At 46.8% G+C, this 18,030-nt stretch overlaps 1 protein-coding gene across 2 annotated transcripts in view; it reads left to right on the plus strand.

Annotated features, from left to right (window-relative positions):
• Positions 1-3,426: 3,426 nt before the first annotated feature.
• Positions 3,427-18,030, plus strand: part of TTYH1 (tweety family member 1) — a 62,099-nt gene continuing 47,495 nt past the window's right edge. For both annotated transcript variants that reach the window (XM_030195420.1, XM_030195421.1), the window contains exons 1-2: positions 3,427-3,733; positions 5,604-5,773. In XM_030195420.1, coding sequence (XP_030051280.1) covers positions 3,608-3,733; positions 5,604-5,773 — 296 coding nt within the window. In that variant the 5' untranslated portion in view covers positions 3,427-3,607. The remainder of the gene's footprint in view (positions 3,734-5,603; positions 5,774-18,030) is intronic.

The following is an 18,030-nucleotide window of genomic DNA, read 5'->3' on the forward strand; positions in this document are numbered from 1 at the left end:
TGCTCACTCACCACACAGAGAAATGAAAGGAGCGAACTGGAAGCGGACAGCATGAAAGCAGATTTCTAGAGGTAAACATGTCCTTTCACTTCCTGGGGAAGTTCTCAACGATGGCAGGAAAGTACAGAAATGCCCATCTCTGCTACTGATAAAATTGTGACTGCTTTTTTTTATAGATGTATTTAATTAAAAATCACAATGCAGTAAATAATGTATCCGTGAATATTTCTAGTTCGCTTTCTCCTAAAAGCTCCAAAGCAGATAACTTAAAAGAAACCAGTTCAACACTGGGATGAGTGACAGTAAAAGCATAAAATGACAAATAAGGCAAAAGGGTCCCTTAATTTCTTATTACAGGTGCACTAGAATCTGGGTTTGGCACATCCTAATGTGCGACTTTCCCACACGCTGATTTTTCAAAACATTTTCCTTTTTCGTTTCTTCTTTATCTTCTTTTATGGATGTCGCATCAGCACGTGGTACCTGCAGAAAGTTAACACAGGAGAACTTAGGGGGTTCTCCCCCTGTTTTACGTAGGCATGCTGGCATTTTTAGTGTGCGTTAAAAATAGGTGTGCGCTAAATGCTAAAGACGCCTATGTATTCCTATGGGCGTCTTTAGCCTATTTTTAACGCGTGCTAAAAATGCCAGCATGCCTATGTGAAAGACCCCCTTACTGCTTCCTGTTTAGGAAGCACTAACATTAACCCTGCATTAACCAGTCAGCATGTGGTAATCCTAACCTTTCTGAGCACGCTACCAGAACCCTCATCCACACTCTCATCACCTTTCGCTTGGATTACTGCAACTTGCTTCTCACAGGTCTTCCACTCAGCCATCTCTCTTCTCTTCAATCTGTTCAAAACTCTGCAGCACGATTAATATTTCGCCAGAGTCGCTATGCCCATATCAGCCCTCTTCTGAAGTCACTTCACTGGCTCCCTATCCGTTTCCGTATAGCTCCTCTTATTAACCTATAAGTGCGTTCACTCTGCTGCCCCTCACTACCTCTCCACCCTCGTCTCTCCCTACACTCCTTCCCAGGAACTCCGTTCACTAGGCAAATCTCTCCTAGTTGTATCCTTCTCCTCCATCGCTAACTCCAGACTCCGTTCCTTTTATCTTGCCGCACCTTATGCCTGGAATAAACTCCCTGAGCCATTACGTCAAGCTCCATCCCTGGCCGCCTTCAAATCTGGGCTAAAGGCCTATCTGTTTGATGCTGCTTTTAATTCCTAGCTTGTCACCTGCTCGTAACGTGTCCTATCTGTCTGTCCTACCCTTATCCCTTATTTATCCTGTCTGTCTCTCCTGATTTAGATTGTAAACTCTTTTAAGCAGGGACTGTCTTTTCTTCATGTTAAATTGTGAAGCGCTGTGTATGACTGGTAGCACTATAGAAATTTGTAGTAGTAGTAGTTAACGCTTTCATGCCCATTCTCCACCCAAGACCAACCCCCTGAAAAACATTTTTTAAGGCGATTTACGCTAACTCTGCATTAGGGGCTTAACGTTATCTTTTTTGAACTAAATATTTGTACAATGAAAAAGTCTTGCATTGCCTACGAAAGGAATAGTAAGGCTGATAAATTAAGGGCAAGCAGTTCCAAATATGAGTGGCCTGATAATGGCAAAGAATTTTGTAGAACACACTTAACTCCTACACCACTCCTAGGAGAAGGATATTTAAGCAAAAAGCAATTATCTGATAAGCGATCAGATGCCAGCAGTCCCTATAGAATGGGACAGACATTTGACCTTTTCATCTTGCAAACTTTTACAGACCAGGCGGGACACTTTAAAAACAGCTTGAGAACATTAGTGGGGTACCAACTGTCCTTGAAGGCCGCTCTAATCATTCCAGCTTCTGTGTCAGTCAGACCTCCTGCTCCCTGAAGGGACTTTCTGGATCAATTAGATTGATTTATCTATTTATGACATTTATATCCCACATTATTCCAAACAAGTTTGAGTTCAATGTGGCTCACATTATAACAGAAACAACTGATAACCATTCTTAGTTACACAGAACATGCAAAATCCAGATAACATCAGTTATTTATTTATTAGGATTTATTTGCCGCCTTTTTGAAGGAATTCACTTAAGGTGGTGTACAGTAAGAATAAATCAGACATGAGCAGTAGACAATGAGATGGTTAAATATTATCTCAGCTAGGGTAGGAGTGGATGAACATGCCCTGCTGCAGTATGTGAAGCCCGTGTCACTCCCTGGTTGAAGAGCCAAGCTTTCACCTGCTTCCTGAAGTAGAGAGAGTCTTTTGTTAAGCGGAGCCTTTCAGACAATGCATTCCAGAGTGTGGGAGCTACTCCGGAGAAGGCTCGCTTGCGGGTATCACATCTGTATAATGTCTTTTGGAGAGGGTGTGGTTAATGATAGTCCTTGAGAGGACCTTAGTGTCCTTGGAGGTGTGTAGAGGATCTCTTCAGTCACATGCACAACTTAATATGATAATTAGCTGCTAATTGGCATTAACAACTAATAATTGGCTAAAATTGGTGTTTTAACCAGCATTAATTGCCATTAATTTGCCGTTACTAATGGAACTGCGCTTAGTTGGTTTCTGCAAATTTTGCAAAATCTTTAGTGCGCATCTGCAAGGGAATTGGACTTGGGGGGGGGGGGGCTGAGTGGCTTAGGGGCATGTCAAGCACTTATGCGCACAGGCTGAAGCATACTCTTACCGGTTATACATGAGTATCTACACCAGCCACTGAGCTTGCATAGGTGCAAAACTGCAGACTTAAGCATAAATTCTATATCAGCATCATCCCAGAGCCTCTGAAGATAATCTATTCCGAATTATCTTGATATAGGGCTGGGATCAGTGTGTGCAGTGTGCAAAGGAGACCTGCCTCTTCCTCAGGGCTGGGATCAGTGTATAAAGGAGATCTGCTCCTTCCTCAACCTGGAAGCAGTGTGTGGAGGGTGTGTGTGGGGGGGGGGGAGGGGGGCATATGTGTATTGGGTGTATGAGATGTATATATTGTGATGTGTGTTGGGTTTGTGAGGTGTGTGTGTTGGGGGGGGGTACACATGTCCTTTCGTGGATGGAGTCACACGGAGTCCAATTATTTTTCAGTCTCTGCTCCTCACATTCATTTGAATTTTTAAGCTGTTCAGGTGCAGAGAGGGTTATTTTCCTCCTCACGCTGCTGTTTCCTCTCAGAAACAGGCTGTCATGCCATGGGGTGCCTGTGGCAGGATGCCTAGAAGAGAGCAGCTCAGGGCAGGGGTATCCCTGGGACTTCAGCCTAAAGAGGCACCTGGGAACACTTCATCAGCACTGTGGGCACAGGGACCACCAGGGGGCACCATTGCTCCCTCCATCTCTCCATCGGAGCCTCAGAGATGCCAGTAGATGTTTTGCCTCTCACCCTCAGTCCCCTCTCTGCATAGACCCCATCTCAGCATGCCAAGCCGCTACCAGGCTTTCTTTGCTGGCACAATGTGTCCTCAGTCCTGAGAACCGGGCAGCTCCCATGCCACATCCAGCGCTGCCCACCAGCCAGCATCCTTCAGCACAGCCCCGAGTTAGCAGGTCCCTCCTGTGCCCTGTCAGAGGCTGAAGAGGGCAGGACGGAGGAATGAGTGGCTCTCAGGGCTACAGAGCGTCCTGGTGGACCTTCCTCCTGCACCAGGTCCCACACACCAACTTCCAGTTCGAGGTGGTGGACAATACCTTCGCCCCCCAGGACTGGGAGTACCAGCAGGTAAGAGATAAATTGACACCCTCAACATTTGCTTTGATTTGATTTATTTACTACATATACTAATAGTTACAAAAAATGGATATTGCTTCTTGCAGTTTTCCTCCTGCCTCTCTCTTCCCCCTCAGCAGTTCCTGTATCTCTGGTTACTGTCCCTACTTTTCCCCCTTCTTGCCTCTCTCTCTCCCCCCTCAGCAGTTCTAGTATCTCTGGTTATTGCCCCTGTGTTTCCCCTCCTGCCCCCCCCCCTCTCTCTCCCCCCTCAGCAGTTCCTGTATCTCTGGTTACTGCCCCTGCTTTCCCCTTCCTGCCCCTCTCTCTCTTCCCTCAGCAGTTATCTTTGGTTATTACCCCTGCTTTTTCCCTTCTGCCCCTCTCACCCCTCAGTATTTCCTATACCTCTGGTTATTGCTCCTGTTTTTCTCCTCTTGCCGCTTTCCCCCTCCTGCCCCTTTCTTGCCTCAGCAGTTCCTGTACCTCTGGTGATTGGTTGTTGCCCCTGCTTTCATCCCCCCCCCCCCCCAGGAATATTTAGCAGTGGAACTATCATTGCCTTGCTGGGTTAGGGGAGATGTAATACAGGTGTTATTACACCAGTGTGGTGTATGGGAGGGGACAGGGGTAGTGTTATTTGGGGCATGACTGGCAATGATGTGAGCAGTTCCAAAATAGCCAGGAAGAGTAGGGGATAAAAAGTGAGATTGAAATCTCCCCCCCCCCCCCCCCCGAGTTCTTCCCTCTGTCACCTGTTGCTGTATATGTGGAGTGACAAAGGGAGATCAGGACCCAGAGAGGGGACCAGAGGACACATCTCTATCCCAGATTAATTCAGTGGAGCAACAGAGCTAAGAGAAAATTTATTTTAATGACTGTTCCTTTTGATATAGTTCTATTACAAATCCCCCCCCCCCCCCCAGCTGTTATGCAGATCAGAGCAAAGATTCATAGCTGTGTCTGACCCAGATCGCTCCCTCTTTCACCGGGATGGACACACGGACACAGACCAGTCAATCTTTCTGAAGATCCCCCCACCCCAAGCGCTGTTACCACTCTGCAGCTGCCCCTAATGATATAACATTGAGAGAATTTTGGGGGTGTCTTAGGGAGGGGAGGGGTCAGTTTTAGGTTTCTTAGGTTATTTCCACCCCACCCAACCCCCATTTTCCCAGGCTGCCTCACCTCTTCTCTGTTAACTCCTAGGTTAATACTGCCTCCCCCCCATGACCTGTCTGTCTCAACCCTTCTTTCTCTCTTTTCCTGCTCTTTCCCATGCTGTCTCCCCCCCCCCCCCCCCCCCCCCCCGTTCTATCAGGCTCTGGGCTCCCATTGTTCAAGGCCACGGTCAAAAGGTGACTGACCTTTCGATTTTCCAAGACCAGGGTCAGACACTTCTGCCAGGACTCCCCTCCCACTCCAATTTCCCTTTCTCTCTTCTAACTACCCAATAGTAGTTCAGAGGAAAGAAATGTTTTCATAGGCTGAAGTCCCTTCTGATCACCCCCTTCTCCCCCATTGCAGTTAAGAGAGAACTCCTGCTGCTCTTCCCCTCCTAAGCTCTAGGGGGTAGGGTCTCCACTATCACTCCCCCTAGTGGCTAAAGTATTTGGAGAGGGTTTCTGGGTATAGAGGGAGAGCATCCAGCTTGCAGAATGGATCCTACTGTTCTGATCCAGCAAGTCCATTTTATTTTAGGTGGGCACATTTTTCTGGGGGAAGCTGACCATGTGAAAAACCTCCGCCTGGTCCACTCCTTCAATTAATTTTAACCATCAGATGCAGCGAAAGGCTGGCAGACTCCCGGTAACAGGGTTCTGGAGCCACAGTGGGGGCTCAGCCCACCTTCTAATTTGTGTCTCATTCTCCACCCCCCCAGGCCTTGCTGTTCTTGGCTGCCTTTGCTGGGCTCTGCCTGGCCATCAGCTTGGTTCTTGTCTGTGTGTACCTGATCCGTCTCTTCTGCTGCGGCCTGGAAGAGGAGGACACGAAAGGTCATCGCTTGTGCTGCGTGACATGGAGCTGTGTGGTCGCTGTCATCGTGTGCTGGTGAGCAGAGCAGGGCTGGCTTCACAGTTAGACATAGAAGGGGGGGGGGTCACCTAGGGGGGCAAAGGGCAGATGCACTCAAAGCAAAAGAACAGATCCTGCCAACGACACAAGAAGCATCAGTGCAAACTTCTACCTGCAGAGGAAGGGGGGTAATTTTCAAACGGCACTTCTGAAAATCGCCCTCACTGGAGGGTATTTTCTGAGTGACTAGAGTGTGTAGAACAGAGTGTTGTGCCTTAAAAATGACCCCCAGAAACACAGCAGCAAAGTTCAGCTGACGGCACTTGGTGTTTTTCTAAAATGCTGACCGAATTAGAGGCTGATATTCACAGCTGTCTCCTCTCTGGGTCTGGTTACCTGGGTACCCCGATATTCTATGGCGGTACCCGGACAGTGACCCATTTAACGTCTGATAGCCTTTTTGCCCTGACTCCGCTCCCTGGTTCTAACTGAAGACTGCCACGGTGGTGAGAGCAGTCAGTGGCAGAGGGAGGAGAAAATGTGTAGCGGGGGTTGGGACTGGCACTTATGGGTTTTTTTCTTTAAATAAAATGCACACATATGGATTGATTTCCACTGGCATCCACACACACAGAGCTGCTTCTGCCTCGAGCAGGTGTAGAAACACAGAGATGCCTCCATTTCCATATAAAAGAGATGTGCCCTTCTGGTATAAAAATTACCCTCAGTGTGTACATTTATATATACAAAACAAGATTTTCACATTTATAAGTACAAAGTACAATTCTGCATTTTCTCTGGGTTGTTTTCAGCATAGTGGTGTTGGATTGCTTATGGCTGACTTTAATTTAGCCACATGTCAAAGGGGGAACCAGGAGTGTAGAAGTGAATTGAGAGGGGGGCTCAGGGCTGAGGTTTACCCGAGGCACATAATACCCCAGGAACAGGGCGGGCACTGCCGGATCAGCACCTTGGTGGGAAATCGGTGAGTCATGGGATAATGGGAGACCCTGCCCACCCCTGGCAACACTACCCAAACCAGAGAAAGTGGCAGGAAGCCCCCATCCAGCCTCCAAAGCACGGTGAGGGAGAAAGTGATCGAGGGGGAAAGAAGCTGCTAAAGAGGGCACTGAGAGAGGATAGAGAAGGATGCGCTCAGATGCACCAGCGCCCACGCCTGCTGGCATCACGTGTCTGCCGAAGCGTTGGCACTCGCAACGCACAGCCTCCTCCGGCTACCATCAACGTGGGCAGACAGGAATGAGACACACACACAGCATTATTACACCCCTCCCTTCCCTTCTCCCTGGCACTGAGAAGAAAGCTGCATTTTTTTCCCTGGCTTTGCGATATGTTTTCAGTTTTCCCAGAAGCCCAGCAGCTGTGACCATCAACCCTTTTCTACCCAGCCCTGCCCGTGGAAGAGCGATTTCAGCTCCAGTTGCTCCAAGGGTACTGGGCAGCTGGGAACAGGTGGAAGTGTCTACATAGGAACATCTCAGCCTTCGGCCACTGAATGAGAAATGCCACGTGGCCTCTGATGCCCCCATATCCTGTACTGGGGATATAAGGGACTGTGTTTTGTTGGTGCATCACAACTCCAGTGATTTTCAAATCAGTAAATCGTGAGGCCAGGGACTGAAGGGATAAGACCTGCTATTTCCAGAATGTTAGGGGCCCTCCCCACCCCATCTAGAGACCACTCTGTGCTCTGCTGTCAGGGCAGGTCAAGTGGTTATCACTTTCTCCTCTTCCTGCAGTCCTTGATGCCCCTACAAGGTCCCAGATGGCACTTGTTTATCTGAGCCTTGGAGCCACTGGGAACATCCCGGCCTCACCCCCTCCCCTCCCCAGTTCAGGGACAGCCACAAAGATGGCCTTGTTCTGCTCCTCAGAAATGGAAAGTGTTTCATCTGACTGCGGTGCATCTTGTTCCCAGGCTGTTCTGTACCAGTCCTCCACCACTGTCCCCCCCTCACTCCCTCCCCAGGCTCTGCTTGGGTCACCCAGCATCACCCTGCCCTGAACTTCACTTCATTTCATGGGGTGCTGCAGGGAGTCCTATAGAGCACCCCTACCTGCTCCCTTCCAGGGAGTCAAATTAGGTCCATCTGTATCATTGAAAAAGATTCATTCCTGACCCCCAGATATGGTGCCCAGCTCTCAGTCCCCTGACGTGCAGTAGCTGCAATTTCTGACTCACAATATTCTTCCTTGTTCTGGATCTCTCTCGCTGTGCTAAATGTCTCTCTTCCTCTCCCTTGATCTCTGCTACTGTATCCGTCTCTTTCCTGCTTATCATCTCTTTGTCTTGTATATTTCTCTCCCTCTTTCTCTATCCTGGATATGTCTACTACTGTATCCGTGTCTGTATCCTGGATGTCTCTCTCTCTCTCACTTTCTTTCTCTGTTCTGTATGTCTCTCTTTCTCTCACTCACTGTATCTCTCTATTTATCCTGGATGTCTCTTTTACTGTATCCCTGTCTCTCTCCTGGATGTCTCTATCACTGTATCTCTGTCTGTATCCTGGATATCACTCTCTCTCTGACTGTCTCTCTCTGTTTTCTCATACCTGCATTACCCTCGGAAAGGGAAGCTGGTTTAGCAGTACAAGCAGGGTTCAGTGCTATGGACACGCATGTGCTACAGAGCAAGTTCTCTGTGAAGTTCTGGTCCACTGGCTAGTCCAGGGTGGGACGGGGGAAAGAGAAGGGGGCAGGAGTGGGTCAGACACCGCACAGCTTGAAGCTGCTGCTACAGAGGGCTCTTAGAATTGCCATCTTTATAGAAACAAGCATAGCCTTTCATCCCAGCACAGGGCATTCACAGGCCCAAACAAAGCCAGCTCTGTGCAGTAGGCTTGGATGGGAAAGGGTGGGGGGGGGTAGCATGGAGGGGATGGGGAGGAGTGAACATTGTCTCTAACACATTCATATCCAGAATTGCTCCTTTGTGAAAAGAAAGCTGGCCCTTCCCCCCCCCCCCCCCCCCCCCGCACCCAGGAACACAGTGGGCAGGGGTGTGCATGGGTTTTTGCTGGGAAATTCACATGAATGTCCACCAGCACAAGTAGCATCAGAGAGAGCAGTGTCAAAGTGGACTGTGTCATATGCCAAATTGTGATTACCACGGGCCACTGAGATCCAATAAGCTTGTCCAAAGGTAGCTCAATAATCTTTTTTACCTGGAAAGGTCTGCAGAGCGCTGAAAGCCTCCAGCACAGAGGAGGTTCATCTATCTCATTAAAACTTCTCTGCTGGGCCTCCGGATCGCTAAGACAGCCACTGCAACACTCATCACTTTCAAGAGGCAGAATTATATTATCCAGTTCATTCTCCAGTAAACACATACTGGAGCTAAGATCGGTGGCATGTTTTACACTTAAATACCTTCTCACCTTGGATCTGTGTTGGGCTTACTGGGTACTGGAACCCCTTTTGTACCTCTCTGTTAACACAGAATGGACGACTCCTTGATTTGACAGCATACTGTTCTCTTAGAGTTATCTTTAGAGCACATTCTCAATGAGGTGGTGCTGAATGGACAGCACCTACCTGCTCTAGACCTGTGGTTCTGAGGACCCCCTGCCACTTTGGTTTTCAAAATACCTAGGATGAATTTGTATGGGATGAATGCAGAGCTCTCCACCCCCTCCATCCCACGAGTCTTTCATAATTCCCCTGCTTTGATGAGTGCCACCAATTTTGGCCTTTTCTATAAAATCACATGGAAAACCAGGGTCCAGGATCCAATCACAACTTGAATGGTGGCAACAGCAAGGCAACACATTCTCACTCTCCTTTCTCCCTCATTGACCCTCCCATACCTCCAAGGGGCAGTGCAGTGTCTCAGTCTGCAACAAAGTGTGACAGTCTGGTTTTAGCATCAGAGAACAATATGGCTTGAGGTGTTGTGTGCTGCTGTCTTTCTCTGAGCCACAAACACACAGTGAAAGGATGATGAAAAGAGAGGTGGTGGTCACTTGGGGAAATAGGGGGTGAAGAACAAAAGTGACTGGTGGAATATGGAGGGGTGAAAGTGACATAGTGGTAGTGAGGGGATTGGAGGGGCTTTGACACATGAGGATCTCATGGGAGCTGCAAAGTATGAGAGGGGTTGGATGGAGTTCAAGGGGAGTGAGAGAGAGGCTCAACATCACAAGGAGATGTGTAAGGGTAGATCCTCTCCCTTCCCTTCCCTTCCCACAATACCTCATCATCCTTTTTTCCTACCATTTTCCTCATCTCATAACCCTCCTCCCTTCTCTCTGTTCCTCAATCTCCTATCCTCCTTCATTTCTCTTTCAGATCCCTTCCCCATCTTCCTTCCCCTTCTCACTCCCTAGCACTGACCACTATGATCCATTATTCCCTCAAAAATAAGCAAGTAAATTAACCAGACAGACAAAAAATGTTGGAAAATAAAATAATTAAAAAATATATATTTTAATATACAGATATATACACATTTTTGTAAACATGCTGCACAATTGCCACTTAATTTTGAAAACCATGCCACTGGAAATGGGGTGCTGTATATAAATGTGTACGTCCCATGCCTCATTTTTCCACATATTCTGAAAGCCCAGTTAGATGAGGATCCCACAGGACAGGTTTGGGAACCACTGATCTAGAAATCATTTTATAATGGTGTCGAATGGACAGCTTCAACTGGTATCTAGAGCTGTATTCTCTGTGGATAACACTGAATAGACAGCTCATGTCTGTGTGGGGAAAACACGCTTTATGTCACATTTGGTACTGAATGGATCACTCTTAGTTGCCTCCAGAACCTGTGCTTTTGTGGTGCTGAATGGACAGCTCCAACCTGTATCTAGAGCCTATTCTCAATAGATAACGCTGAATGGACAGCTCATGCATCTTTCTGAAGCACATTTTATGCCTCAGGTTTGGGAGACTTTGGATTGCACTTAGTTGCCTACAGAACCCATTATGTATTATTCTGGTGCTGAATGGACAGCTCTTACTTTTGGATTATCTGTACATGACACTGTCTGGGCATCTGATATCTGTGTCTGGAGCACACTTTTTGCCTCAGGTTTGGTACTGAATGGATTGCTGTTAGTTGTCTCCAGAACCTGTGCTATCATGGTGCTGGACAGCTCCAACCTGTATCTAGAGCCTATTCTCCGTAGATGACAATGAATTGACAGCTCATGCCTCTTTTTGAAGCACACTCTTTGCCTCAGTTTTGGTACTGAATGGATCATTCTTAGTTGCCTCCAGAACCTGTGCTTTTCTGGTGCTCAATGAACAGCTCCAACCTGTATCTAGAGCCTAGTCTCAATAGATAACGCTGAATGGACAGCTCATGCCTCTTTCTGAAACACACTCTACGCCTCAGGTTTGGGAGACTGAATGGATTGCTGTTAGTTGCCTCCAGAACCTGTGCTGGACAGCTCCAACCTGTATCTAGAGCCCATTCTCCATAGATAACAATGAATGAACAGCTCATGCCTGTTTTTGAAGCACACTCTATGCCTCAGGTTTGGGAGACTGAATTTATTGCTCTTAATTGCCTCTAGAACCCGTTCTGTATATCCTGGTGCTGAATGGACAGCTCTTCTTTGAATTCTCTGTAGATAACACTGCCTGGGCATCTCATTTCTGTGTCTGAAGTACACTGTTTGCCTCAGGATTGGTACTGAATGGATTACTCTTAGTTGCCTCCAGAACCTGTGCTGTCTGTTGTGGTGCTGAATGGACAGCTCCAACCCATGGAGCCCATGCTACCCCAGGTTTGGTCACTGTTTGCTATTGCTATTACCGTATAATGTACTCTATCCAGCTTATAATCGAAAAAGAAAAACGCCTATATTTCGACCAAATCGGGAGATGGGTATTTTTCTCGCAAAGGTGCCCAAATCGGTATAATCGAAAGCCGATTTTGGGCGTTTCCAACTGCACTCCGTTGCGGAAACGAATAAAGTTGATGGGGTGTGTCGGAGGCGTGGTGGAGGCGGGCCTGGGGCATGGTTATCAGCTGAGGAGAGATGGGCATCTTTAGCTGATAATAAAAAAAAAAAAGGGTGTTTTGACCGCAATTTTGGGTCACTTTTTTTGGACCCTTTTTTCTCACGAACAAGTCCCAAAAAAGTGCCCCAACTGCCCAGATGACCACTGGAGGGAATCAGGGATGGACTCCCCCAGTGGTCACTAACCCCCTCCCACCAAAAAACCCCCACTTTAAAAACTTTTTTTCCAGCCTGTATGCCAGCCTCAAATGCCGTACCCACCTCCATGACAGCAGAATGTGTTCGATCCTGTCACAGCCTTTCCATGGGTCAGATGTGGCTCTCGGGTGCAGTACAGGGTCACATCAGCATTGCATTGTGGTGGGTGTAGGGTATTGGGCTCCGTGATTTCATTAGCTTGTGTTACAGTCTCACGATGTTGGTAGTTGGTAGGCTCTTCTCCCATGGTGCTTTCCCCCCTGCCTACTGGGTCAGAGTGTGCCTTGTTGTGTTTCCTGTTGTAGTCCATGCGGTAGTGGCCATTTTTGTAAGCCAGTTTTAGTTCCCTTTCCTGTGTTAGCCACGTTACACAACTTAGTTCTTACCTTGAATGTGGCTGAAAGAGGGCATTGTACAGCATTCTGACAGCTCTGACCTACTGCTAATCTCAGTACCAGGGAGACTCGTTGCCAGTGGGGCACAACCTCTGATTTGCAGTTAACTGTGAGTAAATGCAGTTATTCCAATAAAGGACGTTTTCGGAGAGATTAGTCTTCAGGTGTCAACTGGTGTGCCAATGTTATACAGCAGCAACAAGTCCTAGAGGCCTGCGTGTATGCAGGTCCCTGGCGCACTTTTAGTGGGTACCGCAATGCACTTCAGCCAGGTGGACCCAGGCCCATCCCCCCCACCTGTAACACTTGTGCTGGTAAATGGGAGGCCTCCAAAACCCGCTGTACCCACATGTAGGTACACCTACACCCCTAAGAGCTATGGTAGTGTTGTACATTTGTGGGTAGTGGGTTTTGGGGGAGGGGGGTTGGGAGCTCAGCAGCCGTGGTAAGGGAGCTATGCATGTGGGAGCTTTTTCTGAAGTCCACCGCACTGACCTAGAGTGCCCAGTTGGTGTCCTGGCATATCAGGGGGGCCAGTGTACTACGAATCCTGGCCCCTCCCACGACCAAATGGCTCGGATTAGGACGTTTTTGAGCTGGGCGTTTTTAGTTTCCATTATTGCTAAAAAAAACAAACGCCCAGCTCAAAAACATCCATTTTTTCGAAAATACGGTTCGGCCCGCCCCTTCACGGACCCGTTCTCGGAGATAAACGCCCATGGAGATAGGCGTTTGCATTCGATTATGCCCCTTCACATATCCTACAGGATAAAATGGTGATATACATTCTTATTGCTATGCTGGGCCAGACAAAAGGACCATCTAGCCCAGTTTCGTCTTTCTACCAGTGGCCAATCCAGATCACAAGTACCTGGCAAAATCCTCAAATTACTGAACGAATCACTCTCAGTCACCTCCAGAACTCGTGTTCTATCATAGTGCTGAATGGATAGGTCTTCCCTTTCGATAGAGCCCATTCTCTCTAGTTTAATGATGATTGGGCAATTCATGCCTCTGTCTGGAGCATGTTCTCTTTGCCTCTGGTTTGGGACTGAATGGATCACTTTTAGCTACCTCCAGAACTTGTGCTATCAAGTTGCTGAACAGACATTTCTTCTTTTTGTCTAGAGCCCTTTCTAGAGAAGTAGCCTATTGGTTAGTGCAGTGGACTGGGGAACTGAGTTCGATTCCCACTGCAGCTCCTTGTGACTCTGGGCAAGTCACTTAACCCTCCATTGCCCCTGGTACAAAATAAGTACCTGAATATATGTAAATCGCTTTGAATGTAGTTGCAAAAACCTCAGAAAGGCGGTATATTTATTTATTTATTTTATTTGTAGCATCTGCATCCCACATTTTCCCACCAGTTTGCAGGCTCAATGTGGCTTACATTATGCCGTAATGGCGATCGCCATTTCCAGGTAGAGAATTACAAATGATGTTGTATTAAGGCGCATACATGGTAAAGTAGAAAGCAAAGTGGTAGTGCATAGAGTTCCTGAGTGAAAGAGTAAATGATAACATCAGTTAGATGGTCAGCTATAGAAAGTTCATTTCCGACATGAGAGATAAAGTGACTTTCATTAATAGCAGCAAGGTTTTCAGTCAAGTATAAAGAGTTCGGTTTTGTCTAGTTCATGTAAAGTCTAGTTGTCTAGTATTTAGGATACATCGTTGTGGTATGCCTTCTTGAATAGGTCAGTTTTCAGTAGTTTTCGGAAGATAGTTAGGTCGTGCATTGTTTTTATGGCCTTTGGTAGTGCGTTCCATAGTTGCGCGCTTATGTAGGAGAAGCTGGATGCATATGTGGATTTATATTTAAGTCCTTTGCAGCTGGGGTAGTGGAGATTCAAGAATGTGTGTGCTGATCTTTTTGTGTTCCTAGTTGGCAGGTCTATGAGGTCTGACATATAGATCGGGGCTTCACCATGAACGATTTTGTGGACCAGGGTACAAACTTTGAACGCAATTCGTTCTTTTAGTGGGAGCCAGTGTAGTTTTCTCTTAGGGGTTTTGCGCTCTCGTATTTTGTTTTACCAAATATGAGTCTGGCTGCTGTATTTTGGGCAGTTTGAAGTTTCTTAATGATTTGTTCTTTGCATCCGGCATAGATGGCATTGCAGTAATCTAGGTGGCTTAGCACCATTGATTGTACCAGGTTGCGGAATATTTCCCTTGGGAAGAAAGGTTTGATTCTTTTGAGTTTCCACATTGAGTGGAACATTTTCTTTGCTGTGTTTCTCGCATGGCTTTCGAGTGTGAGATTTTGGTCAATTGTAACTCCAAGAGTTTTCAGGCTATCTGAGATGGGAAGAGTGTAGTCTGGGGTGTTTATGGTGGTGGGTTTGTTCATGTTGTATTGTGAGGAGAGAATGAGACATTGTGTTTTTTTCTGCGTTTAGCTTTAGTTGTAATGCATCCGCCCATGAATTCATTATTTGGAGACTGAGTTTAATTTCATTAGTGATTTTGTTTAGATCGTGTTTGAACGGGTTGTAGATCGTGACATCGTCTGCATAGATGTACGGGTTGAGTCCTTGGTTGGATAGCAATTTGGCTAAAGGTGTCATCATTAAATTAAAAAGGGTTGGTGAGAGTGGTGATCCTTGGGGTACTCCGCATTCAGGTTTCCATGGTGGTGACGTTTTTGAGTTTGATCTCACTTGATATGTTCTTGCGGTTAGAAAGCCATTAAACCATCTAAGTACGTTTCCTCCAATCCAGAAGTACTCTAGGATGTTCGATAGTATTTGGTGGCTGACCATATCGAACGCGCTGGACATGTCAAATTGTAGGAGAAGTACATTATTGCCGGTTGCAATTATTTGTTTGAATTTGGTTAGGAGAGTGATTAGCACTGTTTCGGTGCTGTGGTTGGATCGAAATCCTGACTGTGATCCATGTAGTATTGTGAATTTGTTTAAGTATTCGGTAAGTTGTTTGGTTACCATACTTTCCATAAGTTCGACTGCCAGAGGGATGGATGCTACTGGGCGGTAGTTGGTTGTGTCATTTGTTTTTTTTCTTTAAATCTTTGGGTATAGGGGTAAGTAGTATATTTCCTTTGTCCTTGGGGAAAAGTCCATGTTGTAGCATATAGTTCAGGTGTGACGTGAGGTCTGTTATGAAGCGTTGGGGGGCGAATTTTATTAGGTTGTTGGGACATATCCAGTTTGCAGTAGGATTTGGTGAATTTGCCAACTGCTTGAGTGATGGTTTCTTCGGTTAGAAGATTGAAGTTTGTCCAGGTTCAATCTGCTGGGTATTCATCGGGCGTTGGGTCCAGGCAGTCAATGAATTTTTCATGATCGGTGGTATTTAGTGGTAGTGTGGATCGTAGTTTTATAATTTTCTCATTAAAGTATTTGGCAAGGTTATCTGCTGATGGGGTGTCTGTGCTGGTTGTGGTAACCGGTGTGGTGTCTAGTAGTTTATTCACAAGTTGGTAAAGTTTATGTTCGTCTTTGTAGTCTGGCCCTATTTTGGTTTTGTAGTATGCTCTTTTGGTTTGTCTTATTGTATATTTATATTTTCTTTGCATTTGTTTCCATGCGTTAAGTGTGTGTTCATCTTTCATGTTTTTCCATGCTCGTTCAAGACTCCTAACTTGTGTTTTTAGTATTTTCAGCTCATCATTAAACCAAGGTATTGAGGTGTGTCTTCGTGTGGTTTTTGTTTGTAGTGGAGTGATTTTGTCTAGTGTGCTCCTGCATCTGTCGCCCCAATTTGATAGATAATGTTTGCAGTCTGTTTGTGCTATCCATTTGTTATTGTAAATCTGTCGCCAGAATGTTTCAGGGTCTATTTGGCCTCTCGTGGTGTAGGTTGTGCGTTCTTGTTTGAGGTCCGTGCCTTTTTTTTGCCACTGTAGAGTTAGGTTTAGTTTGTGGTGATCTGACCATGGTATGTCTGTCCATTTTGTATCAGTTAGTAAAAGGTTTGAGTCTGAGGATAGTTTGTGTGTGATGAGGTCAATTGTGTGACCTTTGACATGGGTAGCTTGCATATTGGGCCAGTTAAGGTCCCATAGTTTTGGAGGAAGTCCTTGCATTCATGTGCATTGGTTGCATTAGGGTCTTCTAGGTGTATGTTTATGTCCCCTACTATAAGTATATTGGAGTTAGTTACACAGGTATTCGATATGAAATCCATGAAGTGTGATTGGCATTCTTGCCAATTACCTGGTGGTCTATAAAACAAGACAATGTTTAGGTAGTCAAGCAGGGTAGTATGGTTAATTCTAACTGAGGCGATTTCAAGTTTTGGTGTTATAGACTTGGCAGTTGTTGTTACAGTGAAGTGAGATCTTTGGATTAATGCTAAACCTCCTCCTCTTTTTCTTTCCTTGTCCAGTGAGTAATTTTGTAGCCTGGGGGGCAGAGTTCTAAAATTACGGGATCCTTGTGGTCATGGATCCAGGTTTCGCTGATGCATAGTAGATCAAGATTGTCTGCTGTGATCCAGTCTGTTATTGTTGTTTTATTGACTACAGATCTGGCGTTTATGTATCCCACTTGAATTGTTTGGTAGGGGTCCGTGTTTGATGTGCGGATTTTTATTGTTCCTTTATTTTAGTAGGACCTTTCCTTCCCTTCTGTTGTGGTTGTCCGCATGTTGGTGATTTTCCGTTGTTTGAGATGTTGTCAGTTTGATAAGGTGTATTGTATCCAATCAATCTTTGGTGTATGTGTAGTATGGGTATCATGTTATTTTCGATGAGTGGAGTGGTTAGAGTTATGTTAATCAGTGTTATGGTGTAAATTAATATGAGGAGTTTGAAGGTATTAATTTTGATATTGGGTCCCTGTGGTTCCTGAAGGCAGTGTTCTGGTGAGGCGCTATGCAGTAGACAGTTGGTCCTGTCCCGTTGTTTACTGGAGCAGTCCAGTACTCAGAGCTATTCCCACAATACTCATTCCCACTCTCTCACAGGGTTTGTCAGTCTTGTTCTGTCTCGGCTCCGCTGCTATGATATTCAACGCGGGTTTCTGAGAGCTAAATTATTGGTCGCAGGTAGGGGTCTTATTGATTACTTAAAAAGATTTAATCACAGTCAGTGTTCAGCCATGGTGCCCCAGGGCACTGAGGTTCTTATTGCTGTATCGCCGGTCAGAGGTAGGGATTTCGGTAAGACGGCTTCACTGCAGGTTGAGGGCGGTCGATGCAGGTAGGCGCGGGGAACTGGCTTCTCCCGAAGTGGGTATGGGCCTCTCATTCCGCAATCGCCGCGATCGGTGTGGGGTGGTGATGGTCGGGTAGGGGTTTAGGTCGGCTACAGAGTCTCCGTCAGGGTCCTAGTTCACATTATCCTTCCGACGCACGGAATTTCTCTCCGCTGTTCCGTGAAGTCACAGTGGGTGGTCGGTTGCTCGGTGCTCCCTCGCATCCCCAAGTGCAGAGGGGCTCACCTCTAGCCTGTGATGTCGGGGCAAAGGAGAGTGCTGTTGTCCGAGTCACACCACGATCTCGGCTGGGAGGAAGTAGTCTCTGGCGACGGCCCGCCTGGGGAGGGCCATCGGAATAAGTTTGAGGCTGCTCGACCCACGGTCTGCAGGTGAGGCCTTCTGTCTGAAGGGCGGGTGAGGGTCAAGTCCACCTAGGGCAGCGTCTCGACCATGAGGCAGGGCTGGAGCTGCGATCAAGCCTCAATGCCGGACCTCTCATGCCGGAAGCCCGCGATATGCCCTGGAGGTGTCCCGCGCTC

Source organism: Microcaecilia unicolor, chromosome 3, assembly GCF_901765095.1.
Source record: "Microcaecilia unicolor chromosome 3, aMicUni1.1, whole genome shotgun sequence".
Classification (NCBI taxonomy): domain Eukaryota; kingdom Metazoa; phylum Chordata; class Amphibia; order Gymnophiona; family Siphonopidae; genus Microcaecilia; species Microcaecilia unicolor.